This window comes from Cebidichthys violaceus, unplaced genomic scaffold (assembly GCF_023349555.1).
Source record: "Cebidichthys violaceus isolate CVI_PGR_0920_01 unplaced genomic scaffold, fCebVio1.0.p SCAF_34, whole genome shotgun sequence".
Lineage (NCBI taxonomy): Eukaryota > Metazoa > Chordata > Actinopteri > Perciformes > Stichaeidae > Cebidichthys > Cebidichthys violaceus.
Genome location: NW_027176528.1, coordinates 59,843 through 87,841, shown reverse-complemented (window position 1 = coordinate 87,841; position 27,999 = coordinate 59,843). Strand labels below are relative to the sequence as shown.

At 41.8% G+C, this 27,999-nt stretch overlaps 2 protein-coding genes and 1 pseudogene across 3 annotated transcripts in view; all 3 read right to left on the bottom strand.

Moving 5' to 3' along the window:
* LOC137883632 (collagen alpha-3(VI) chain-like) overlaps nucleotides 1–27,999 on the bottom strand; it is a 161,451-nt gene that overhangs the window by 114,568 nt on the left and 18,884 nt on the right. The window lies entirely within an intron of this gene.
* Nucleotides 31–23,247, bottom strand: col6a3 (collagen, type VI, alpha 3). The gene is made up of 23 exons (XM_068725159.1): nucleotides 21,450–23,247; nucleotides 20,592–21,185; nucleotides 19,760–20,365; nucleotides 18,906–19,499; nucleotides 18,074–18,673; nucleotides 16,389–16,988; nucleotides 15,536–16,129; nucleotides 14,704–15,303; nucleotides 13,851–14,444; nucleotides 13,019–13,618; nucleotides 12,165–12,758; nucleotides 11,309–11,932; nucleotides 10,479–11,063; nucleotides 7,109–7,702; nucleotides 6,277–6,876; nucleotides 5,423–6,016; nucleotides 4,591–5,190; nucleotides 3,737–4,330; nucleotides 2,905–3,504; nucleotides 2,051–2,644; nucleotides 1,195–1,818; nucleotides 372–949; nucleotides 31–132 (listed from the first exon to the last, which is right to left on the bottom strand). Exons 1-23 carry the CDS (start codon nucleotides 22,072–22,074, stop codon nucleotides 31–33), a joined length of 13,290 nt encoding a protein of 4,429 aa, XP_068581260.1. The 5' UTR covers nucleotides 22,075–23,247.
* On the bottom strand, nucleotides 22,704–27,890 carry LOC137883671 (collagen alpha-3(VI) chain-like; annotated as a pseudogene).

The window sequence follows — 27,999 nt, the reverse complement described above, 5'->3', positions numbered from 1 at the left end:
CTTTGTTGTCATCCATACTGAGTTTTTCTATTACTCTTTGCAAAAAATCTCGTAGAGCTGGGAATCCAGTTCTAGTTCCATCAGATCCATCCAACAAGAACACAACATCTCTTCCTGTTGGCTGTGTCTCCACTAGAGGAGATAGAATTTCAGACATATTTAGGTTGGTGTGTCAAATATTTCTCTTGCAAAAGTCAGATGTTGAAAGGTAACTTCAAGGTTTAGAAATGTATTATTTTAATGCTGGCACAACTTTTTTGCAACATTGCCACTAGCTGACCTGAACTTAGAGAAATTGACTTGATAATAGTGCAATATGCATACTACAACAATTTTGAAATGTAGAATTCAGTCCCTCTCTTACCAGTTACTGTTGGCGTAATGGGCGTGGCCCTCTCTAACCCTGTGCTGATTAGTGAGGAAAGCTTTTCCTGGACACTGGGGAGGTCAGTGAAATCAGACACCGATAGAGTGTAATTAGGGTCATATGATATTTTCTGCAGCTCTTCACTGTCAGAGCTTCTTGTTCCAATTCCAATGACATTGATTCCCTGTTGTCTGAGAACAGAGGCGGGTGTATCTACATTGTCAAAAGACCTTCCAGCATTTAGCAGGATCAATATCTGTGGTACACCTTGCTCACGCCTACTACCAGCAGGGTGTGTAAAGACAGTGTCGCTGACATATTGGAGGGCGGCCCCAGTGTTGAGGGGTCTGCCTCCTCTGTGTCTCAACCCTCTGACCAAATCAACAATATCCTGTTTTATGGTGTATGTATTGAGATAGAAGTGGACCTCTGCATCTCTGCTGTACTGGACGACAGACACACGGTCTTTGTTTTCTCCCACATTTAGTTTCATAATTACTTTCTCAATAAAATCACGCATTGCAGGGAAGCCTTTCCTTGTGCTATCAGAACCATCCAGAAGGAATACAATATCGTTTTTGGCTGTGTAAACTGAGAAAAGACAGGAAGAAAAAAAATAAAACACTTTTTCAAAGTATGCTCGTGTACTAATCATGAAGGAGTGGATCATTTTTAGAAAGCACTAAACACTGCCTATTTTAATTCAAGAAAGTATGGAAGCACACCGCCACCTCATTTCAAATAGAAAAATGTAGCTTAAAAGGAATTTCACTTCATTTGATTCACTCAGTGTAAGTGAAACAAGGCAGGTAGCCTTTCAGGCCTGCAAGAGGCCGTGCTTGTTAACATACCAAGTACAGTTGGTGATTCTGGGGTGACGTCAATAACTAAAGCCTCCAAGGAGGACTGAAGTTGCTGTTGGATACGTTGAAGGTCAGTAAAATCAGAGACAGAGAGTGCAGAATTGTCATCGTGGGATATCTTCTGCAGTTCTCTCCTATCAGACCTCTTGGTTCCAATTGCAAAGGTCAAGACACCCATATGTTTGAGAGCAGAAGCTGGTGCATCAACACTGTCAGAAGACCTTCCGCCACTTAGCAATATTAGGACCTGAGGAACTCCTTCCAGGAGCCTGCTTCCAGCAGAGACTGAGAAGACATTATCCCTCACGTACTGGAGAGCTGCTCCAGTGTTGAGGGGTCTTCCGCCTTTGTGCTTCAAACCTCTGACAATGTCAAGGATCTCGGCTTTTGTCACATATGTATTTAAATAGAACTGGACAGCTGGATCTCTACTGTACTGGACCACTGAGACACGGTCTTTGTTGTCATCCATACTGAGTTTTTCTATTACTCTTTGCAAAAAATCTCGTAGAGCTGGGAATCCAGTTCTAGTTCCATCAGATCCATCCAACAAGAACACAACATCTCTTCCTGTTGGCTGTGTCTCCACTAGAGGAGATAGAATTTCAGACATATTTAGGTTGGTGTGTCAAATATTTCTCTTGCAAAAGTCAGATGTTGAAAGGTAACTTCAAGGTTTAGAAATGTATTATTTTAATGCTGGCACAACTTTTTTGCAACATTGCCACTAGCTGACCTGAACTTAGAGAAATTGACTTGATAATAGTGCAATATGCATACTACAACAATTTTGAAATGTAGAATTCAGTCCCTCTCTTACCAGTTACTGTTGGCGTAATGGGCGTGGCCCTCTCTAACCCTGTGCTGATTAGTGAGGAAAGCTTTTCCTGGACACTGGGGAGGTCAGTGAAATCAGACACCGATAGAGTGTAATTAGGGTCATATGATATTTTCTGCAGCTCTTCACTGTCAGAGCTTCTTGTTCCAATTCCAATGACATTGATTCCCTGTTGTCTGAGAACAGAGGCGGGTGTATCTACATTGTCAAAAGACCTTCCAGCATTTAGCAGGATCAATATCTGTGGTACACCTTGCTGACGCCTACTACCAGCAGGGTGTGTAAAGACAGTGTCGCTGACATATTGGAGGGCGGCCCCAGTGTTGAGGGGTCTGCCTCCTCTGTGTCTCAACCCTCTGACCAAATCAACAATATCCTGTTTTATGGTGTATGTATTGAGATAGAAGTGGACCTCTGCATCTCTGCTGTACTGGACGACAGACACACGGTCTTTGTTTTCTCCCACATTTAGTTTCATAATTACTTTCTCAATAAAATCACGCATTGCAGGGAAGCCTTTCCTTGTGCTATCAGAACCATCCAGAAGGAATACAATATCGTTTTTGGCTGTGTAAACTGAGAAAAGACAGGAAGAAAAAAAATAAAACACTTTTTCAAAGTATGCTCGTGTACTAATCATGAAGGAGTGGATCATTTTTAGAAAGCACTTCAGACTGCCTATTTTAATTCAAGAAAGTATGGAAGCACACCACCACCTCATTTCAAATAGAAAAATGTAGCTTAAAAGGAATTTCACTTCATTTGATTCACTCAGTGTAAGTGAAACAAGGCAGGTAGCCTTTCAGGCCTGCAAGAGGCCGTGCTTGTTAACATACCAAGTACAGTTGGTGATTCTGGGGTGACGTCAATAACTAAAGCCTCCAAGGAGGACTGAAGTTGCTGTTGGATATGTTGAAGGTCAGTAAAATCAGAGACAGAGAGTGCAGAATTGTCATCGTGGGATATCTTCTGCAGTTCTCTCCTATCAGACCTCTTGGTTCCAATTGCAAAGGTCAAGACACCCATATGTTTGAGAGCAGAAGCTGGTGCATCAACACTGTCAGAAGACCTTCCGCCACTTAGCAATATTAGGACCTGAGGAACTCCTTCCAGGAGCCTGCTTCCAGCAGAGACTGAGAAGACATTATCCCTCACGTACTGGAGAGCTGCTCCAGTGTTGAGGGGTCTTCCGCCTTTGTGCTTCAAACCTCTGACAATGTCAAGGATCTCGGCTTTTGTCACATATGTATTTAAATAGAACTGGACAGCTGGATCTCTACTGTACTGGACCACTGAGACACGGTCTTTGTTGTCATCCATACTGAGTTTTTCTATTACTTTTTGCAAAAAATCTCGTAGAGCTGGGAATCCAGTTCTAGTTCCATCAGATCCATCCAACAAGAACACAACATCTCTTCCTGTTGGCTGTGTCTCCACTAGAGGAGATAGAATTTCAGACATATTTAGGTTGGTGTGTCAAATATTTCTCTTGCAAAAGTCAGATGTTGAAAGGTAACTTCAAGGTTTAGAAATGTATTATTTTAATGCTGGCACAACTTTTTTGCAACATTGCCACTAGCTGACCTGAACTTAGAGAAATTGACTTGATAATAGTGCAATATGCATACTACAACAATTTTGAAATGTAGAATTCAGTCCCTCTCTTACCAGTTACTGTTGGCGTAATGGGCGTGGCCCTCTCTAACCCTGTGCTGATTAGTGAGGAAAGCTTTTCCTGGACACTGGGGAGGTCAGTGAAATCAGACACCGATAGAGTGTAATTAGGGTCATATGATATTTTCTGCAGCTCTTCACTGTCAGAGCTTCTTGTTCCAATTCCAATGACATTGATTCCCTGTTGTCTGAGAACAGAGGCGGGTGTATCTACATTGTCAAAAGACCTTCCAGCATTTAGCAGGATCAATATCTGTGGTACACCTTGCTCACGCCTACTACCAGCAGGGTGTGTAAAGACAGTGTCGCTGACATATTGGAGGGCGGCCCCAGTGTTGAGGGGTCTGCCTCCTCTGTGTCTCAACCCTCTGACCAAATCAACAATATCCTGTTTTATGGTGTATGTATTGAGATAGAAGTGGACCTCTGCATCTCTGCTGTACTGGACGACAGACACACGGTCTTTGTTTTCTCCCACATTTAGTTTCATAATTACTTTCTCAATAAAATCACGCATTGCAGGGAAGCCTTTCCTTGTGCTATCAGAACCATCCAGAAGGAATACAATATCGTTTTTGGCTGTGTAAACTGAGAAAAGACAGGAAGAAAAAAAATAAAACACTTTTTCAAAGTATGCTCGTGTACTAATCATGAAGGAGTGGATCATTTTTAGAAAGCACTAAACACTGCCTATTTTAATTCAAGAAAGTATGGAAGCACACCGCCACCTCATTTCAAATAGAAAAATGTAGCTTAAAAGGAATTTCACTTCATTTGATTCACTCAGTGTAAGTGAAACAAGGCAGGTAGCCTTTCAGGCCTGCAAGAGGCCGTGCTTGTTAACATACCAAGTACAGTTGGTGATTCTGGGGTGACGTCAATAACTAAAGCCTCCAAGGAGGACTGAAGTTGCTGTTGGATACGTTGAAGGTCAGTAAAATCAGAGACAGAGAGTGCAGAATTGTCATCGTGGGATATCTTCTGCAGTTCTCTCCTATCAGACCTCTTGGTTCCAATTGCAAAGGTCAAGACACCCATATGTTTGAGAGCAGAAGCTGGTGCATCAACACTGTCAGAAGACCTTCCGCCACTTAGCAATATTAGGACCTGAGGAACTCCTTCCAGGAGCCTGCTTCCAGCAGAGACTGAGAAGACATTATCCCTCACGTACTGGAGAGCTGCTCCAGTGTTGAGGGGTCTTCCGCCTTTGTGCTTCAAACCTCTGACAATGTCAAGGATCTCGGCTTTTGTCACATATGTATTTAAATAGAACTGGACAGCTGGATCTCTACTGTACTGGACCACTGAGACACGGTCTTTGTTGTCATCCATACTGAGTTTTTCTATTACTCTTTGCAAAAAATCTCGTAGAGCTGGGAATCCAGTTCTAGTTCCATCAGATCCATCCAACAAGAACACAACATCTCTTCCTGTTGGCTGTGTCTCCACTAGAGGAGATAGAATTTCAGACATATTTAGGTTGGTGTGTCAAATATTTCTCTTGCAAAAGTCAGATGTTGAAAGGTAACTTCAAGGTTTAGAAATGTATTATTTTAATGCTGGCACAACTTTTTTGCAACATTGCCACTAGCTGACCTGAACTTAGAGAAATTGACTTGATAATAGTGCAATATGCATACTACAACAATTTTGAAATGTAGAATTCAGTCCCTCTCTTACCAGTTACTGTTGGCGTAATGGGCGTGGCCCTCTCTAACCCTGTGCTGATTAGTGAGGAAAGCTTTTCCTGGACACTGGGGAGGTCAGTGAAATCAGACACCGATAGAGTGTAATTAGGGTCATATGATATTTTCTGCAGCTCTTCACTGTCAGAGCTTCTTGTTCCAATTCCAATGACATTGATTCCCTGTTGTCTGAGAACAGAGGCGGGTGTATCTACATTGTCAAAAGACCTTCCAGCATTTAGCAGGATCAATATCTGTGGTACACCTTGCTGACGCCTACTACCAGCAGGGTGTGTAAAGACAGTGTCGCTGACATATTGGAGGGCGGCCCCAGTGTTGAGGGGTCTGCCTCCTCTGTGTCTCAACCCTCTGACCAAATCAACAATATCCTGTTTTATGGTGTATGTATTGAGATAGAAGTGGACCTCTGCATCTCTGCTGTACTGGACGACAGACACACGGTCTTTGTTTTCTCCCACATTTAGTTTCATAATTACTTTCTCAATAAAATCACGCATTGCAGGGAAGCCTTTCCTTGTGCTATCAGAACCATCCAGAAGGAATACAATATCGTTTTTGGCTGTGTAAACTGAGAAAAGACAGGAAGAAAAAAAATAAAACACTTTTTCAAAGTATGCTCGTGTACTAATCATGAAGGAGTGGATCATTTTTAGAAAGCACTAAACACTGCCTATTTTAATTCAAGAAAGTATGGAAGCACACCGCCACCTCATTTCAAATAGAAAAATGTAGCTTAAAAGGAATTTCACTTCATTTGATTCACTCAGTGTAAGTGAAACAAGGCAGGTAGCCTTTCAGGCCTGCAAGAGGCCGTGCTTGTTAACATACCAAGTACAGTTGGTGATTCTGGGGTGACGTCAATAACTAAAGCCTCCAAGGAGGACTGAAGTTGCTGTTGGATACGTTGAAGGTCAGTAAAATCAGAGACAGAGAGTGCAGAATTGTCATCGTGGGATATCTTCTGCAGTTCTCTCCTATCAGACCTCTTGGTTCCAATTGCAAAGGTCAAGACACCCATATGTTTGAGAGCAGAAGCTGGTGCATCAACACTGTCAGAAGACCTTCCGCCACTTAGCAATATTAGGACCTGAGGTACTCCTTCCAGGCGCCTGCTTCCAGCAGAGACTGAGAAGACATTATCCCTCACGTACTGGAGAGCTGCTCCAGTGTTGAGGGGTCTTCCGCCTTTGTGCTTCAAATCTCTGACAAAGTCAAGGATCTCGGCTTTTGTCACATATGTGTTTAAATAGAACTGGACAGCTGGATCTCTACTGTACTGGACCACTGAGACACGGTCTTTGTTGTCATCCACACTGAGTTTTTCTACTACTCTTTGCAAAACATCTCGTAGAGCTGGGAATCCAGTTCTAGTTCCATCAGATCCATCCAACAAGAACACAACATCTCTTCCTGTTGGCTGTGTCTCCACTAGAGGAGATAGAATTTCAGACATATTTAGGTTGGTGTGTCAAATATTTCTCTTGCAAAAGTCAGATGTTGAAAGGTAACTTCAAGGTTTAGAAATGTATTATTTTAATGCTGGCACAACTTTTTTGCAACATTGCCACTAGCTGACCTGAACTTAGAGAAATTGACTTGATAATAGTGCAATATGCATACTACAACAATTTTGAAATGTAGAATTCAGTCCCTCTCTTACCAGTTACTGTTGGCGTAATGGGCGTGGCCCTCTCTAACCCTGTGCTGATTAGTGAGGAAAGCTTTTCCTGGACACTGGGGAGGTCAGTGAAATCAGACACCGATAGAGTGTAATTAGGGTCATATGATATTTTCTGCAGCTCTTCACTGTCAGAGCTTCTTGTTCCAATTCCAATGACATTGATTCCCTGTTGTCTGAGAACAGAGGCGGGTGTATCTACATTGTCAAAAGACCTTCCAGCATTTAGCAGGATCAATATCTGTGGTACACCTTGCTCACGCCTACTACCAGCAGGGTGTGTAAAGACAGTGTCGCTGACATATTGGAGGGCGGCCCCAGTGTTGAGGGGTCTGCCTCCTCTGTGTCTCAACCCTCTGACCAAATCAACAATATCCTGTTTTTTGGTGTATGTATTGAGATAGAAGTGAACCTCTGCATCTCTGCTGTACTGGACGACAGACACACGGTCTTTGTTTTCTCCCACATTTAGTTTCATAATTACTTTCTCAATAAAATCACGCATTGCAGGGAAGCCTTTCCTTGTGCTATCAGAACCATCCAGAAGGAATACAATATCGTTTTTGGCTGTGTAAACTGAGAAGAGACAGGAAGAAAAAAATAAAACACTTTTTCAAAGTATGCTCGTGTACTAATCATGAAGGAGTGGATCATTTTTAGAAAGCACTAAACACTGCCTATTTTAATTCAAGAAAGTATGGAAGCACACCGCCACCTCATTTCAAATAGAAAAATGTAGCTTAAAAGGAATTTCACTTCATTTGATTCACTCAGTGTAAGTGAAACAAGGCAGGTAGCCTTTCAGGCCTGCAAGAGGCCGTGCTTGTTAACATACCAAGTACAGTTGGTGATTCTGGGGTGACGTCAATAACTAAAGCCTCCAAGGAGGACTGAAGTTGCTGTTGGATACGTTGAAGGTCAGTAAAATCAGAGACAGAGAGTGCAGAATTGTCATCGTGGGATATCTTCTGCAGTTCTCTCCTATCAGACCTCTTGGTTCCAATTGCAAAGGTCAAGACACCCATATGTTTGAGAGCAGAAGCTGGTGCATCAACACTGTCAGAAGACCTTCCGCCACTTAGCAATATTAGGACCTGAGGTACTCCTTCCAGGCGCCTGCTTCCAGCAGAGACTGAGAAGACATTATCCCTCACGTACTGGAGAGCTGCTCCAGTGTTGAGGGGTCTTCCGCCTTTGTGCTTCAAATCTCTGACAAAGTCAAGGATCTCGGCTTTTGTCACATATGTGTTTAAATAGAACTGGACAGCTGGATCTCTACTGTACTGGACCACTGAGACACGGTCTTTGTTGTCATCCACACTGAGTTTTTCTACTACTCTTTGCAAAAAATCTCGTAGAGCTGGGAATCCAGTTCTAGTTCCATCAGATCCATCCAACAAGAACACAACATCTCTTCCTGTTGGCTGTGTCTCCACTAGAGGAGATAGAATTTCAGACATATTTAGGTTGGTGTGTCAAATATTTCTCTTGCAAAAGTCAGATGTTGAAAGGTAACTTCAAGGTTTAGAAATGTATTATTTTAATGCTGGCACAACTTTTTTGCAACATTGCCACTAGCTGACCTGAACTTAGAGAAATTGACTTGATAATAGTGCAATATGCATACTACAACAATTTTGAAATGTAGAATTCAGTCCCTCTCTTACCAGTTACTGTTGGCGTAATGGGCGTGGCCCTCTCTAACCCTGTGCTGATTAGTGAGGAAAGCTTTTCCTGGACACTGGGGAGGTCAGTGAAATCAGACACCGATAGAGTGTAATTAGGGTCATATGATATTTTCTGCAGCTCTTCACTGTCAGAGCTTCTTGTTCCAATTCCAATGACATTGATTCCCTGTTGTCTGAGAGCAGAGGCGGGTGTATCTACATTGTCAAAAGACCTTCCAGCATTTAGCAGGATCAATATCTGTGGTACACCTTGCTCACGCCTACTACCAGCAGGGTGTGTAAAGACAGTGTCGCTGACATATTGGAGGGCGGCCCCAGTGTTGAGGGGTCTGCCTCCTCTGTGTCTCAACCCTCTGACCAAATCAACAATATCCTGTTTTTTGGTGTATGTATTGAGATAGAAGTGAACCTCTGCATCTCTGCTGTACTGGACGACAGACACACGGTCTTTGTTTTCTCCCACATTTAGTTTCATAATTACTTTCTCAATAAAATCACGCATTGCAGGGAAGCCTTTCCTTGTGCTATCAGAACCATCCAGAAGGAATACAATATCGTTTTTGGCTGTGTAAACTGAGAAGAGACAGGAAGAAAAAAATAAAACACTTTTTCAAAGTATGCTCGTGTACTAATCATGAAGGAGTGGATCATTTTAAGAAAGCACTTCAGACTGCCTATTTTAATTCAAGAAAGTATGGAAGCACACCACCACCTCATTTCAAATAGAAAAATGTAGCTTAAAAGGAATTTCACTTCATTTGATTCACTCAGTGTAAGTGAAACAAGGCAGGTAGCCTTTCAGGCCTGCAAGAGGCCGTGCTTGTTAACATACCAAGTACAGTTGGTGATTCTGGGGTGACGTCAATAACTAAAGCCTCCAAGGAGGACTGAAGTTGCTGTTGGATACGTTGAAGGTCAGTAAAATCAGAGACAGAGAGTGCAGAATTGTCATCGTGGGATATCTTCTGCAGTTCTCTCCTATCAGACCTCTTGGTTCCAATTGCAAAGGTCAAGACACCCATATGTTTGAGAGCAGAAGCTGGTGCATCAACACTGTCAGAAGACCTTCCGCCACTTAGCAATATTAGGACCTGAGGAACTCCTTCCAGGAGCCTGCTTCCAGCAGAGACTGAGAAGACATTATCCCTCACGTACTGGAGAGCTGCTCCAGTGTTGAGGGGTCTTCCGCCTTTGTGCTTCAAACCTCTGACAATGTCAAGGATCTCGGCTTTTGTCACATATGTATTTAAATAGAACTGGACAGCTGGATCTCTACTGTACTGGACCACTGAGACACGGTCTTTGTTGTCATCCATACTGAGTTTTTCTATTACTCTTTGCAAAAAATCTCGTAGAGCTGGGAATCCAGTTCTAGTTCCATCAGATCCATCCAACAAGAACACAACATCTCTTCCTGTTGGCTGTGTCTCCACTAGAGGAGATAGAATTTCAGACATATTTAGGTTGGTGTGTCAAATATTTCTCTTGCAAAAGTCAGATGTTGAAAGGTAACTTTAAGGTTTAGAAATGTACTATTTTAATGCTGGCACAACTTTTTTGCAACATTGCCACTAGCTGACCTGAACTTAGAGAAATTCACTTTATAATAGTGCAATTTGCATACTACAACAATTTTGAAATGTAGAAATCAGTCCCTCTCTTACCAGTTACTGTTGGCGTAATGGGCGTGGCCCTCTCTAACCCTGTGCTGATTAGTGAGGAAAGCTTTTCCTGGACACTGGGGAGGTCAGTGAAATCAGACACCGATAGAGTGTAATTAGGGTCATATGATATTTTCTGCAGCTCTTCACTGTCAGAGCTTCTTGTTCCAATTCCAATGACATTGATTCCCTGTTGTCTGAGAACAGAGGCGGGGGTATCTACATTGTCAAAAGACCTTCCAGCATTTAGCAGGATCAATATCTGTGGTACACCTTGCTGACGCCTACTACCAGCAGGGTGTGTAAAGACAGTGTTGCTGACATATTGGAGGGCGACCCCAGTGTTGAGGGGTCTGCCTCCTCTGTGTCTCAACCCTCTGACCAAATCAACAATATCCTGTTTTTTGGTGTATGTATTCAGATAGAAGTGGACCTCTGCATCTCTGCTGTACTGGACGACAGACACACGGTCTTTGTTTTCTCCCACATTTAGTTTCATAATTACTTTCTCAATAAAATCACGCATTGCAGGGAAGCCTTTCCTTGTGCTATCAGAACCATCCAGAAGGAATACAATATCGTTTTTGGCTGTGTAAACTGAGAAAAGACAGGAAGAAAAAAAATAAAACACTTTTTCAAAGTATGCTCGTGTACTAATCATGAAGGAGTGGATCATTTTTAGAAAGCACTTCAGACTGCCTATTTTAATTCAAGAAAGTATGGAAGCACACCACCACCTCATTTCAAATAGAAAAATGTAGCTTAAAAGGAATTTCACTTCATTTGATTCACTCAGTGTAAGTGAAACAAGGCAGGTAGCCTCTCAGGCCTGCAAGAGGCCGTGCTTGTTAACATACCAAGTACAGTTGGTGATTCTGGGGTGACGTCAATAACTAAAGCCTCCAAGGAGGACTGAAGTTGCTGTTGGATACGTTGAAGGTCAGTAAAATCAGAGACAGAGAGTGCAGAATTGTCATCGTGGGATATCTTCTGCAGTTCTCTGCTATCAGACCTCTTGGTTCCAATTGCAAAGGTCAAGACACCCATATGTTTGAGAGCAGAAGCTGGTGCATCAACACTGTCAGAAGACCTTCCGCCACTTAGCAATATTAGGACCTGAGGAACTCCTTCCAGGAGCCTGCTTCCAGCAGAGACTGAGAAGACATTATCCCTCACGTACTGGAGAGCTGCTCCAGTGTTGAGGGGTCTTCCGCCTTTGTGCTTCAAACCTCTAACAATGTCAAGGATCTCGGCTTTTGTCACATATGTGTTTAAATAGAACTGGACAGCTGGATCTCTACTGTACTGGACCACTGAGACACGGTCTTTGTTGTCATCCACACTGAGTTTTTCTATTACTCTTTGCAAAAAATCTCGTAGAGCTGGGAATCCAGTTCTAGTTCCATCAGATCCATCCAACAAGAACACAACATCTCTTCCTGTTGGCTGTGTCTCCACTAGAGGAGATAGAATTTCAGACATATTTAGGTTGGTGTGTCAAATATTTCTCTTGCAAAAGTCAGATGTTGAAAGGTAACTTTAAGGTTTAGAAATGTACTATTTTAATGCTGGCACAACTTTTTTGCAACATTGCCACTAGCTGACCTGAACTTAGAGAAATTCACTTTATAATAGTGCAATTTGCATACTACAACAATTTTGAAATGTAGAAATCAGTCCCTCTCTTACCAGTTACTGTTGGCGTAATGGGCGTGGCCCTCTCTAACCCTGTGCTGATTAGTGAGGAAAGCTTTTCCTGGACACTGGGGAGGTCAGTGAAATCAGACACCGATAGAGTGTAATTAGGGTCATATGATATTTTCTGCAGCTCTTCACTGTCAGAGCTTCTTGTTCCAATTCCAATGACATTGATTCCCTGTTGTCTGAGAACAGAGGCGGGGGTATCTACATTGTCAAAAGACCTTCCAGCATTTAGCAGGATCAATATCTGTGGTACACCTTGCTGACGCCTACTACCAGCAGGGTGTGTAAAGACAGTGTTGCTGACATATTGGAGGGCGGCCCCAGTGTTGAGGGGTCTGCCTCCTCTGTGTCTCAACCCTCTGACCAAATCAACAATATCCTGTTTTTTGGTGTATGTATTCAGATAGAAGTGGACCTCTGCATCTCTGCTGTACTGGACGACAGACACACGGTCTTTGTTTTCTCCCACATTTAGTTTCATAATTACTTTCTCAATAAAATCACGCATTGCAGGGAAGCCTTTCCTTGTGCTATCAGAACCATCCAGAAGGAATACAATATCGTTTTTGGCTGTGTAAACTGAGAAAAGACAGGAAGAAAAAAAATAAAACACTTTTTCAAAGTATGCTCGTGTACTAATCATGAAGGAGTGGATCATTTTTAGAAAGCACTAAACACTGCCTATTTTAATTCAAGAAAGTATGGAAGCACACCACCACCTCATTTCAAATAGAAAAATGTAGCTTAAAAGGAATTTCACTTCATTTGATTCACTCAGTGTAAGTGAAACAAGGCAGGTAGCCTCTCAGGCCTGCAAGAGGCCGTGCTTGTTAACATACCAAGTACAGTTGGTGATTCTGGGGTGACGTCAATAACTAAAGCCTCCAAGGAGGACTGAAGTTGCTGTTGGATACGTTGAAGGTCAGTAAAATCAGAGACAGAGAGTGCAGAATTGTCATCGTGGGATATCTTCTGCAGTTCTCTGCTATCAGACCTCTTGGTTCCAATTGCAAAGGTCAAGACACCCATATGTTTGAGAGCAGAAGCTGGTGCATCAACACTGTCAGAAGACCTTCCGCCACTTAGCAATATTAGGACCTGAGGAACTCCTTCCAGGAGCCTGCTTCCAGCAGAGACTGAGAAGACATTATCCCTCACGTACTGGAGAGCTGCTCCAGTGTTGAGGGGTCTTCCGCCTTTGTGCTTCAAACCTCTAACAATGTCAAGGATCTCGGCTTTTGTCACATATGTGTTTAAATAGAACTGGACAGCTGGATCTCTACTGTACTGGACCACTGAGACACGGTCTTTGTTGTCATCCACACTGAGTTTTTCTACTACTCTTTGCAAAAAATCTCGTAGAGCTGGGAATCCAGTTCTAGTTCCATCAGATCCATCCAACAAGAACACAACATCTCTTCCTGTTGGCTGTGTCTCCACTGGAGGAGATAGAATTTCAGACATATTTAGGTTGGTGTGTCAAATATTTCTCTTGCAAAAGTCAGATGTTGAAAGGTAACTTCAATGTTTAGAAATGTACTATTTTAATGCTGACACAACTGTTTTGCAACATTTCCACAAGCTGACCTGAACTTAGAGTAATTCACTTGATAATAGTGCAATTTGCATACTACAACAATTTTGAAATGTAGAAATCAGTCCCTCTCTTACCAGTTACTGTTGGCGTAATGGGCGTGGCCCTCTCTAACCCTGTGCTGATTAGAGAAGAAACCTTTTCCTGGACACTGGGGAGGTCAGTGAAATCAGACACCGATAGAGTGTAATTAGGGTCATATGATATTTTCTGCAGCTCTTCACTGTCAGAGCTTCTTGTTCCAATTCCAATGACAATGATGCCCTGTTGTCTGAGAACAGAGGCGGGGGTATCTACATTGTCAAAAGACCTTCCAGCATTTAGCAGGATCAATATCTGTGGTACACCTTGCTGGCGCCTACTACCAGCAGGGTGTGTAAAGACAGTGTCGCTGACATATTGGAGGGCGGCCCCAGTGTTGAGGGGTCTGCCTCCTCTGTGTCTCAACCCTCTGACCAAATCAACAATATCCTGTTTTTTGGTGTATGTATTCAGATAGAAGTGGACCTCTGCATCTCTGCTGTACTGGACGACAGACACACGGTCTTTGTTTTCTCCCACATTTAGTTTCATAATTACTTTCTCAATAAAATCACGCATTGCAGAGAAGCCTTTCCTTGTGCTATCAGAACCATCCAGAAGGAATACAATATCGTTTTTGGCTGTGTAAACTGAGAAGAGACAGGAAGAAAAAAATAAAACACTTTTTCAAAGTATGCTCGTGTACTAATCATGAAGGAGTGGATCATTTTAAGAAAGCATTTCAGACTGCCTATTTTAATTCAAGAAAGTATGGAAGCACACCACCACCTCATTTCAAATAGAAAAATGTAGCTTAAAAGGAATTTCACTTCATTTGATTCACTCAGTGTAAGTGAAACAAGGCAGGTAGCCTTTCAGGCCTGCAAGAGGCCGTGCTTGTTAACATACCAAGTACAGTTGGTGATTCTGGGGTGACGTCAATAACTAAAGCCTCCAAGGAGGACTGAAGTTGCTGTTGGATACGTTGAAGGTCAGTAAAATCAGAGACAGAGAGTGCAGAATTGTCATCGTGGGATATCTTCTGCAGTTCTCTCCTATCAGACCTCTTGGTTCCAATTGCAAAGGTCAAGACACCCATATGTTTGAGAGCAGAAGCTGGTGCATCAACACTGTCAGAAGACCTTCCGCCACTTAGCAATATTAGGACCTGAGGAACTCCTTCCAGGAGCCTGCTTCCAGCAGAGACTGAGAAGACATTATCCCTCACGTACTGGAGAGCTGCTCCAGTGTTGACGGGTCTTCCGCCTTTGTGCTTCAAACCTCTGACAATGTCAAGGATCTCGGCTTTTGTCACATATGTATTTAAATAGAACTGGACAGCTGGATCTCTACTGTACTGGACCACTGAGACACGGTCTTTGTTGTCATCCACACTGAGTTTTTCTACTACTCTTTGCAAAAAATCTCGTAGAGCTGGGAATCCAGTTCTAGTTCCATCAGATCCATCCAACAAGAACACAACATCTCTTCCTGTTGGCTGTGTCTCCACTAGAGGAGATAGAATTTCAGACATATTTAGGTTGGTTTGTCAAATATTTCTCTTGCAAAAGTCAGATGTTGAAAGGTAACCTCAAGGTTTAGAAATGTACTATTTTAATGCTGGCACAACTTTTTTGCAACATTGCCACTAGCTGACCTGAACTTAGAGAAATTCACTTGATAATAGTGCAATTTGCATACTACAACGATTTTGAAATGTAGAATTCAGTCCCTCTCTTACCAGTTACTGTTGACGTAATGGGCGTGGCCCTCTCTAACCCTGTGCTGATTAGTGAGGAAAGCTTTTCCTGGACACTGGGGAGGTCAGTGAAATCAGACACCGATAGAGTGTATTTAGGGTCATATGATATTTTCTGCAGCTCTTCACTGTCAGAGCTTCTTGTTCCAATTCCAATGACATTGATTCCCTGTTGTCTGAGAACAGAGGCGGGGGTATTTACATTGTCAAAAGACCTTCCAGCATTTAGCAGGATCAATATCTGTGGTACACCTTGCTCACGCCTACTACCAGCAGGGTGTGTAAAGACAGTGTCGCTGACATATTGGAGGGCGGCCCCAGTGTTGAGGGGTCTGCCTCCTCTGTGTCTCAACCCTCTGACCAAATCAACAATATCCTGTTTTTTGGTGTATGTATTGAGATAGAAGTGAACCTCTGCATCTCTGCTGTACTGGACGACAGACACACGGTCTTTGTTTTCTCCCACATTTAGTTTCATAATTACTTTCTCAATAAAATCACGCATTGCAGGGAAGCCTTTCCTTGTGCTATCAGAACCATCCAGAAGGAATACAATATCGTTTTTGGCTGTGTAAACTGAGAAGAGACAGGAAGAAAAAAAAAAAACACTTTTTCAAAGTATGCTCGTGTACTAATCATGAAGGAGTGGATCATTTTAAGAAAGCATTTCAGACTGCCTTTTTTAATTCAAGAAAGTATGGAAGCACACCACCACCTCATTTCAAATAGAAAAATGTAGCTTAAAAGGAATTTCACTTCATTTGATTCACTCAGTGTAAGTGAAACAAGGCAGGTAGCCTTTCAGGCCTGCAAGAGGCCGTGCTTGTTAACATACCAAGTACAGTTGGTGATTCTGGGGTGACGTCAATAACTAAAGCCTCCAAGGAGGACTGAAGTTGCTGTTGGATACGTTGAAGGTCAGTAAAATCAGAGACAGAGAGTGCAGAATTGTCATCGTGGGATATCTTCTGCAGTTCTCTCCTATCAGACCTCTTGGTTCCAATTGCAAAGGTCAAGACACCCATATGTTTGAGAGCAGAAGCTGGTGCATCAACACTGTCAGAAGACCTTCCGCCACTTAGCAATATTAGGACCTGAGGAACTCCTTCCAGGAGCCTGCTTCCAGCAGAGACTGAGAAGACATTATCCCTCACGTACTGGAGAGCTGCTCCAGTGTTGAGGGGTCTTCCGCCTTTGTGCTTCAAACCTCTGACAATGTCAAGGATCTCGGCTTTTGTCACATATGTATTTAAATAGAACTGGACAGCTGGATCTCTACTGTACTGGACCACTGAGACACGGTCTTTGTTGTCATCCACACTGAGTTTTTCTACTACTCTTTGCAAAAAATCTCGTAGAGCTGGGAATCCAGTTCTAGTTCCATCAGATCCATCCAACAAGAACACAACATCTCTTCCTGTTGGCTGTGTCTCCACTAGAGGAGATAGAATTTCAGACATATTTAGGTTGGTGTGTCAAATATTTCTCTTGCAAAAGTCAGATGTTGAAAGGTAACTTCAATGTTTAGAAATGTACTATTTTAATGCTGACACAACTGTTTTGCAACATTGCCACAAGCTGACCTGAACTTAGAGAAATTCACTTGATAATAGTGCAATTTGCATACTACAACGATTTTGAAATGTAGAATTCAGTCCCTCTCTTACCAGTTACTGTTGACGTAATGGGCGTGGCCCTCTCTAACCCTGTGCTGATTAGTGAGGAAAGCTTTTCCTGGACACTGGGGAGGTCAGTGAAATCAGACACCGATAGAGTGTAATTAGGGTCATATGATATTTTCTGCAGCTCTTCACTGTCAGAGCTTCTTGTTCCAATTCCAATGACATTGATTCCCTGTTGTCTGAGAACAGAGGCGGGGGTATTTACATTGTCAAAAGACCTTCCAGCATTTAGCAGGATCAATATCTGTGGTACACCTTGCTCACGCCTACTACCAGCAGGGTGTGTAAAGACAGTGTCGCTGACATATTGGAGGGCGGCCCCAGTGTTGAGGGGTCTGCCTCCTCTGTGTCTCAACCCTCTGACCAAATCAACAATATCCTGTTTTTTGGTGTATGTATTCAGATAGAAGTGAACCTCTGCATCTCTGCTGTACTGGACGACAGACACACGGTCTTTGTTTTCTCCCACATTTAGTTTCATAATTACTTTCTCAATAAAATCACGCATTGCAGGGAAGCCTTTCCTTGTGCTATCAGAACCATCCAGAAGGAATACAATATCGTTTTTGGCTGTGTAAACTGAGAAGAGACAAGAAGAAAAAAAAAAAACACTTTTTCAAAGTATGCTCGTGTACTAATCATGAAGGAGTGGATCATTTTAAGAAAGCACTTCAGACTGCCTATTTTAATTCAAGAAAGTATAGAAGCACACCACCACCTAATTTCAAATAGAAAAATGTAGCTTAAAAGGAATTTCACTTCATTTGATTCACTCAGTGTAAGTGAAACAAGGCAGGTAGCCTTTCAGGCCTGCAAGAGGCCGTGCTTGTTAACATACCAAGTACAGTTGGTGATTCTGGGGTGACGTCAATAACTAAAGCCTCCAAGGAGGACTGAAGTTGCTGTTGGATACGTTGAAGGTCAGTAAAATCAGAGACAGAGAGTGCAGAATTGTCATCGTGGGATATCTTCTGCAGTTCTCTCCTATCAGACCTCTTGGTTCCAATTGCAAAGGTCAAGACACCCATATGTTTGAGAGCAGAAGCTGGTGCATCAACACTGTCAGAAGACCTTCCGCCACTTAGCAATATTAGGACCTGAGGAACTCCTTCCAGGAGCCTGCTTCCAGCAGAGACTGAGAAGACATTATCCCTCACGTACTGGAGAGCTGCTCCAGTGTTGAGGGGTCTTCCGCCTTTGTGCTTCAAACCTCTGACAATGTCAAGGATCTCGGCTTTTGTCACATATGTATTTAAATAGAACTGGACAGCTGGATCTCTACTGTACTGGACCACTGAGACACGGTCTTTGTTGTCATCCACACTGAGTTTTTCTACTACTCTTTGCAAAAAATCTCGTAGAGCTGGGAATCCAGTTCTAGTTCCATCAGATCCATCCAACAAGAACACAACATCTCTTCCTGTTGGCTGTGTCTCCACTAGAGGAGATAGAATTTCAGACATATTTAGGTTGGTGTGTCAAATATTTCTCTTGCAAAAGTCAGATGTTGAAAGGTAACTTCAATGTTTAGAAATGTACTATTTTAATGCTGACACAACTGTTTTGCAACATTGCCACAAGCTGACCTGAACTTAGAGTAATTCACTTGATAATAGTGCAATTTGTATACTACAACAATTTTGAAATGTAGAAATCAGTCCCTCTCTTACCAGTTACTGTTGGCGTAATGGGCGTGGCCCTCTCTAACCCTGTGCTGATTAGAGAAGAAACCTTTTCCTGGACACTGGGGAGGTCAGTGAAATCAGACACCGATAGAGTGTATTTAGGGTCATATGATATTTTCTGCAGCTCTTCATTGTCAGAGCTTCTTGTTCCAATTCCAATGACAATGATGCCCTGTTGTCTGAGAACAGAGGCGGGGGTATCTACATTGTCAAAAGACCTTCCAGCATTTAGCAGGATCAATATCTGTGGTACACCTTGCTCACGCCTACTACCAGCAGGGTGTGTAAAGACAGTGTCGCTGACATATTGGAGGGCGACCCCAGTGTTGAGGGGTCTGCCTCCTCTGTGTCTCAACCCTCTGACCAAATCAACAATATCCTGTTTTATGGTGTATGTATTGAGATAGAAGTGGACCTCTGCATCTCTGCTGTACTGGACGACAGACACACGGTCTTTGTTTTCTCCCACATTTAGTTTCATAATTACTTTCTCAATAAAATCACGCATTGCAGGGAAGCCTTTCCTTGTGCTATCAGAACCATCCAGAAGGAATACAATATCGTTTTTGGCTGTGTAAACTGAGAAAAGACAGGAAGAAAAAAAATAAAACATTTTTTCAAAGTGTGCTTGTGTACTAATCATGAAGGAGTGGATCATTTTTAGAAAGCACTTCAGACTGCCTATGTTAATTCAAGAAAGTATGGAAGCACACCGCCACCTTGTTTCAAATAGAAAAATGTAGCTTAAAAGGAATTTCACTTCATTTGATTCACTCAGTGTAAGTGAAACAAGGCAGGTAGCCTTTCAGGCCTGCAAGAGGCCGTGCTTGTTAACATACCAAGTACAGTTGGTGATTCTGGGGTAAAGTCAATAACCAAAGCCTCCAAGGAGGACTGAAGTTGCTGTTGGATACTTTGAAGGTCAGTAAAATCAGAGACAGAGAGTGCAGAATTGTCATCGTGGGATATCTTCTGCAGTTCTCTCCTATCAGACCTCTTGGTTCCAATTGCAAAGGTCAAGACACCCATATGTTTGAGAGCAGAAGCTGGTGCATCAACACTGTCAGAAGACCTTCCGCCACTTAGCAATATTAGGACCTGAGGAACTCCTTCCAGGAGCCTGCTTCCAGCAGAGACTGAGAAGACATTATCCCTCACGTACTGGAGAGCTGCTCCAGTGTTGAGGGGTCTTCCGCCTTTGTGCCTCAAACCTCTGACATTGTCAAGGATCTCGGCGTTTGTCAAATATGTGTTTAAATAGAACTGGACAGCTGGATCTCTACTGTACTGGACCACTGAGACACGGTCTTTGTTGTCATCCACACTGAATTTTTCTACTATTCTTTGCAAAAACTCTCGTAGAGCTGGGAATCCAGTTCTAGTTCCATCAGATCCATCCAACAAGAACACAACATCTCTTCCTGTTGGCTGTGTCTGTGTCACCACTAGAGCACATATAATATTAGACATATTCAGTTTTGTGTGTCAAAAGTTTCCCATACAAAAGTCAGATGGTGAAAACTAACCTCAAGGTTTATAAATTAGTTCTATTCATTTTTGCATAACTGTTTTTTCAAATTGACACTTGCTCAGCTGCACTTTAACTATTGATTAGTGTTCAATTTGCAGCGTACCATGATGTTGAAATGTAAAGGTCGGTCACGTTCTTACCTGTTACTGTTGGTGTCATGGACGTGGCTCTCACTAGTACCATACTCATTAGAGAGTACAGCTTATCTTGGACACTGGGGAGGTCAGTCAGCTCAGACACTGATAGCGTGTAATTAGGGTCATGAGATATTTTCCGCAGCTCTCCACTGTCAGAGCTCCTTTTTCCAATGCCAATGACAATGATGCCCTGCTGTTTGAGAACAGAGGCTGGAGTATCTACATTGTCAAAAGACCTTCCACCATTTAGTAGGATCAATATCTGTGGAACACCTTGCAGGCGCCTACTCCCGGCGAGGTTTGTGAAGACGTTGTCCGTGACGTATTGGAGGGCGGCCCCAGTGTTGAGGGGTCTGCCTCCTCTGTGTCTCAACCGTTTCACAGACTTAACAATATCCTCTTTAGTGGTGTATGTATTCAGATAGAAGTGGACCTCTGCATCTCTGCTGTACTGGACAACAGAGACACGAACTTTGTTTTCTCCAACATTGAGTTTCTCTATCACTTTCTCAACAAAATCACGCATAGCAGGGAAGCCATTCCTTGTGCTATCAGAACCATCCAGAAGGAATACAATATCGTTTTTTGCAGTGTCAACTGAGAAAAGACAGGAAGACAGAAAATAAATCATTTTTGCCAATATTACGTTCCTGTTCTAATGAATAAATGGTGAACTATTTTTTTGAAAACACCTTCCTACTTTAATTCTAAACAGTAGGGAACTACACCACCACCTCTTTTCAAATACTGCTTACTAACATTGATATAAACAGGTTTTTCACTTCATATATTTCCCTTAGTGTAGGTGAAACAAGTCAGTTAGCCTTTCAGGCCAGCAAGAGGCCATGCTTGTTTACATACCAAGTACAGTTGGTGATTCTGGGGTGACGTCAATAACCAAAGCTTCCAAGGAGGACTGAAGTTGCTGTTGGATACGTTGAAGGTCAGTAAAATCAGACACAGAGAGTGCAGAATTGTCATCGTGGGAGATCTTCTGCAGTTCTCTGTTATCAGACCTCTTGGTTCCAATTGCAAAGGTCAAGACACCCAGCTGTTTGAGAGCAGAGGCTGCTGCATCAACACTGTCAGATGACCGTCCATCACTTAGCAATATCAGGACTTGTGGAACTCCTTCCAGGCGCCTGCTTCCAGCAGAGGCCGTGAAGACATTATTCCTCAAGTACTGGAGAGCTGCTCCAGTGTTGAGGGGTCTTCCACCTTTGTGCCTCAAACCTCTGACAGTGTCAAGGATCTCGCCTCTTGATGTGTACCTGTTCAGGTAGAATTCGACAGCTGGATCTCTGCTGTACTGAACCACTGAGACACGGTCTTTGTTATCATCCACACTGAGTCTCTCTACTACTCTTTGGACAAAGTCTTGCATAGCTGGGAATCCAGTTCTAGTACCATCAGATCCATCCAACAAGAACACAACATCCCTTCCTTTTGGCTGTCTCTTCACTGGGGAAAATATAATTTGAGACATATTTAGATCAATGTGTCAAATATTTTCTATGCAAAAGTCAGATGATGAAAGCTAATATCCAGTTTTGTAACATTCACTCTATTAATGCTTACACAACTGTTTTGTCTGCCTGACCTGAACTTAGTGAAATACACTTTGATACAGTTCAAGTCTTTCAGTGATAAAGAGTGATGAGTACATTTTTTTTTTTTTCATAATTTTTGTTTTTAAATATATAGCCTGGTTTTACTTGCAGTGCATCAAATACCTACACTCTGGCAGTGTTAGTGTCTTTATTACAGATGCACACGGTACCTTTTAGTTACTGTATGAGAGCCACTAGGCTTTTAACTAATTTCAATTTCAACCCTTTGACGTTCTTATTAGATGCTCATAGAAACGGACTTTTATTTAGTGAAAGAAGTCTTCTAAGCAAAGGCAGTCGGGGTGGTTCATTGGTCAAACAAACACAATCTTTTAATCAGGATTTAAACCAAAAGTTGACAGGTTTTTACTGAAGCTATGTCATGTGATGCAACGCTATTGAGTCACATGATGTTGCATCTGTATCTCATGTTACATTTCAACCATACTCATTTTAAGCTGAACCATGATATTTTTTCTAACCCTTACTCAGTGGTTTTGTTGCCTTAACCTAACTGCAACAGTTTGACAACGTTAACCATGTGTAACAATGTTAACACCAAACGTTTATTCATGTTAACCACGTGCAAACCATCAGTTTCAGGTTACTACGCAAAAGGCTTGGCTTTTGCCCATGCGGCAAAATGTGATGAGTAGAGAAGAGATCACATTGAAATAAAGTTAGAAATTATTATTTTGACCCATTAAAAGTAGTCGATTTATAGGTGAATACAAACCAAAGTGGACTTGTGCACTGAGATTATGGTAAGAATGGCAAATTGAACACGTATTATAAAAAGCTGTGCACTCGTGTATGTACTGTGTCATGCACAAAGTAAATACACATAATGTATATGATGTTAATTACAATCCTAATATGCTAACACCTGAAGGTGACTTATTTAAATACTTATTCAAATTCTTACCTGCTTTAATTTCCTCCTCAACCCCCATTTGAGAAAGATGACTAATCAAACTTTGTTGAATATGAGCAAGATTTACAAAGTCAGGGACTGAGTAAGCATAATTTGGGTCAGAGGACACGACTTGCATCTCAGCTAGATTAGATCCAATTGCAAATGTGTCAACCCCTGCAGCCTTAAGCATACTTGCTGGGCCACGTGGCGAATCTCTAGATCTTCCACCAGCCAATATGACAAGTATCTGCTTGGCACCTTCGTGTTGTCGTCCTCCAGCATTTGAAATAAAGACATTATCCCTCACAAATTGCAGTGCTGCTCCAATATACCGAGTTGTTCCACCTTTTGGTTTTAAGCTCGTGATGTGCTTAAGAACATCAACTTTTGTATTGTAAGTGTTTAGATTGAAATTGAGTTCAGTATTGTTGCTGTACTGTACAACAGCGATTTTATCTTTCCCTTGGTTCAGGTCAAAGCTGTTAACAATTTTTGCAACAAATTTCCGTATAGCAGGGAATCTGCTCCTGACATGATCAGATCCATCAATTACAAAGACAATATCTCTATTCATAATGGAGCTTGGACCTAGAAATGTTCACAATCATGCAAATTTGTGTTGGTTAACAATTCAAATGAAATCTGATTACTGTTGATGTAACCAATAAGTAAGTAAGATTTTCACTCACCTACACCAGTGCTGACAGTACCTTTGTAAGATGCAATGTCTGAGAGCAGTCGTTCGCTCACAAGAGGAAAGTCAGAAATCTCCTTGATAAAATACTCTGCTTTAGGACTGTGGGCTAATTGTTTCATCTCCAGCCTTTCTGCATCATTCACTCCAACACTGAAAAGGACAATTCCAACATTTCTCAGTTTGTCCACAGGACCTAAAACATCATCTTCTGACTTTCTTCCACTCAAGAGAATGAGTATCTGTGGAACTCCCTGTTGAGCTCGGCTTCCAGAGGAAGCAGTGAACACATTGCTCCTCACATAATCAAGGGCAACGCCTGTGTTCACAGTGAATCCTCCTTTCAGTTTTACATTGCTCAAATGACTCAAGACATCGTCTTTCAGTGAGTGCGTTTTCAGGAGAAAATCAGTAGTGGGCTCTGTGCTGTACTGAATCAATGCAACTTGTACTTTGCTTGACCCAATTTCCATTTGCTTGACAAGCTCTTTGACAAAATCCAAAATTTGTCTTTCACTTGCTCGCATGTCATCAGATCCATCAATTAGAAAAACAACATCGGCACTTTGGAGTATTATTTTTCCAACAGTGTCTGAAATTAATACAAACAAACAGTTTACAAAACCAACATCTTTGCTGTAGACAGAAACATCTGATTTACACACCTGGTACACAATCATACAACTTCCATGTAGAAAACATGTCTAAAATGATACTTGTTTTTTTACGTCTTACCAATAACAGTTGGAAATTCAGTTGTGTCTTCAGTACCCCTCAATGTGGCCTCCACAGATGGATGTATGCTTTGCAGATTGTTAAAGTTTGTGACATGAAAATAATGTCTAGGCGTGAAAGAGATGGTTTGCATTTCCAAAGTATCAGCATTCTGTGTTCCAATAGTAACAGTCTTTATCCCATTTTCTTTGAGAGACTGTGCTGGTCCTCTGACATCATCCCCGGATCTCCCACCACTAAATACATACAGATATTGTGGGACTGAATCTGCATTTCTACCTCCAACTGAAGCAGCAAAGACATTGTCTCTGACAAACTCAAGTGCTTTGCCAATGTTGAGGGGTCTCCCCGACTTATGCCTTATTGTTCCAATGGAATTGAGCACATCGTTCTTGGATGAATAGGAATTCAGGTAGAAATTGACTGTGGAATCACGGTTGTATTGAACAACAGCCACTTGGTCTCTGTTCTCATCTATGTTTAAACTCGCTACCATTTTTTTAACAAAGCCTCGTATCTCTTCGAAGCCGTTTCGTGAGTCATATGATCCATCAATAAGAAATACTACATCATGTTTCTTAGTATCTGCAACAAAGACAAAGATGTAGAAAAAAGTCCATGTGAATTTTTGCAGGTAACGGGTAAGCAGCTAGAGTGACATTCCCCCATGATCATGGTCATGGAATTCACCTCATTCCATTTTAGCCCATTCTCTTAACTGAAAAAAAATGCTTAAGCTAAAAGGTTAAAACATTACATCTTACCAAAACCCTTTGAGGGAGCAGTTTGCTCTATGTGATGGGAAGCATCTCTTAACAATGACAAGACATCCTTCTTAGCAGTGGGAAGCTCCTCATAATCAGTAACAGAGATCACATAATTGGGTTCATGAGATATTGTCTGCAGCTCTAGAGTGTCAGCATCAGGTGTTCCAATGGCAATTGAAATGACACCAGTCTCTTTCAGCATCCTGACAGGGGTTCTTATGTCATCTCCAGATCTTCCACTACTCAGTAGTATGAGTATCTGTGGAACTCCTTCAAGGAGTCTACTTCCTGAGTCAGAAGTAAATACCTGGTCCCTCACATACTGGAGAGCTGCCCCAATGTTGTGAGGATTCCCCCCTTTGTGACTGAGGTTTCTTACTGCATTGAGAACATCATCTTCTGTTGTGTAACGTCCCAAGTTAAAATCAATCTCTGCCGTATTGCTGTATTGGACCACAGCCACGCGATCTTTGTTTGTATCAACGTTAAGGTCCACCACTATCTTCTGCACAAAATCTTTAATATCTGGGAATCTTCGCTGAGAATCATCAGAACCATCAAGCACAAAAACCACGTCTCTTCTGTTAGGATCTGCAATCACACAGGCATTTAAGTAAATTGTTTGTTGATGAAATTTGTGATGAAAAGTGTTTTATTCCTGCAAATGTTTAATAACCCCATGTGCACAACTAACTGCTATTTTAGGGGAGCTTTTTTGTTGACGCAATCCTCACCACTGGATAGGGCTTAGCGATATGGCCAAAATCTTCTATAACAATAAATTTTCATATAAATTTGTGTAATTTCATATCACAATATAGTATGTTTTCAGGTAATTCAATGAATAAATAATCAATATGAAATACTGCATGGTAAAATCTATTTTTCTATTCACCTATGTGAATTAAATACTTGAGAAATGAAAAGTACTGAGTATGTTCTTATTAATTAAAAAAAATAAAAAAGTTAAATTATAGAAAAAAATACATGAATATTTCCAGCTATATTTCAAGTGAGTGATCAGAATACAACAATAGCTTGATTTAACTGATGTTGATCCGATTTTCAGAGAAATTGGAGTTAGTATGTAATTGACGATATATTATCAGATTGAATTATTGCCCAGCCCTACCACTACAACAGGGCAGCAGAGCTCTTTGCTTAACATTATCAGACGTCATTGTCAAAACAGAACAATAGTTATTGTGAGCAAAAGGACATTAGTCTGTTACCGTCCATCATTCACCCTCAGTTGGAATGAATGCCTTGAGGTCTATGTTGTGCACATGGCGTATAACATGAATTCATTACAGTCATTCGTCTTACCATATATTACTGGTTTGATAGAAGTGGTTACACCCTTCTTAATGGCAGAAAATACATGTTGTTCAATGTTGGACAGTTCACTGGATTCTGCTGCAAAGAAAGCATGACTGGCTTCCTGTGAAATAGACTGAATCTCAAGGGTATCTGCATTCTTTGTTCCCACCACATATAACATCACACCAATTCCTCTCAAGTTTTCCACGGCATGTCTGACATCATCATTTGACCGTCCGCCAGTTAAGAGAACCAAAATCTGAGGGACACCCTGTTGGTGCCTACTTCCAGAAGAGGCAGTGAAAACATTATCCTTGACGTACTGAAGGGCTGCACCAGTATTGAGGGTTCTGCCTCCTTTATGCCTCAGAATTCGCACATTGTCAGCAACCTTCTGCTGTGTTTTGTACGTGTTCAGAAAAAATTCAACAGAGGGTTGTCTGCTGTACTGCAGCACTGAAACACGATCTTTGTTCTCATCCACATTGAACTTGTTCACCATTCTCTCAACAAAGCCAAGGATTGCCTTAAAATAATTTTGCATTTCGTCCGAGGAATCCAGTAAAAATACAATATCGTGTTGAATGGATTCAGTTTGAGCTGCAGAAACTGTCAGACACAAGGATAATGCTTAGTTAGTTACACATAAATGTATCCATAATGAAAAAAAAGATAGATAGATAGATAGATAGATAGATAGATAGATAGATAGATAGATAGATAGATAGTCTTACCTAATACATTGTGTGGTTTTATTCTTGGCTGCTGTCGAGGCACCCTTTTTATAAATGACACAAGTTGTTGATGGATGCTCTCAAAATCATCAAACCGAAGCACAGAGAAAGCATAGGAAGGATTGTGTGCAATCATTTGAAGCTCAAGTATGTCTGCATTTCTTGTTCCTACACAAAATGGAACAACTTTGTCCTGTTTTAGAGTCACAATGGCACTTGCAACATCATCTTGAGATCTTCCCCCATTCAGCAGAATCAATATCTGAGGGACACCGTCTTGATGCCGACTCCCAGAGGATTCAGCGAAAGCATTTTTCCTCACATAGTCAAGAGCTGCCCCAGTGTTGAGGGGTCTGCCTCCTTTGTGGTTCAACTGCTGGACAGCAGCTAGAACATTTTGTTTTTCTTTGTAGGTGTTCAAACTGAAATGTGTCTGTTGATCTCTGCTATACTGGACCACAGAGACACGGTCTTTGTTCTCACCAACACTGAGGCTTTCTACCACTCTTTGGACAAAATGTTTCATTGCTTGGAAGCCAATCCGTGTGTCATCAGACCCATCCAATAGAAACACTATGTCTCTTTGAGGGGACTCTAATTCAACTAGAAAATAATAGAAAAACCTTTTTTAAGAA

Bases quoted from the DNA above. Each gene is read 5' to 3' on its own strand.
- col6a3 (XM_068725159.1), bottom strand. From the start codon at position 22,074: ATGTCTCAAATTATATTTTCCCCAGTGAAGAGACAGCCAAAAGGAAGG. The intron at 13,619-13,850 runs GTAAGAGAGGGA...TATCTCCTCCAG, and splicing joins CATTACGCCAACAGTAACTG to TGGAGACACAGCCAACAGGA. The intron at 6,017-6,276 runs GTATGTTAACAA...GTCTTTTCTCAG, and splicing joins AGAATCACCAACTGTACTTG to TTTACACAGCCAAAAACGAT.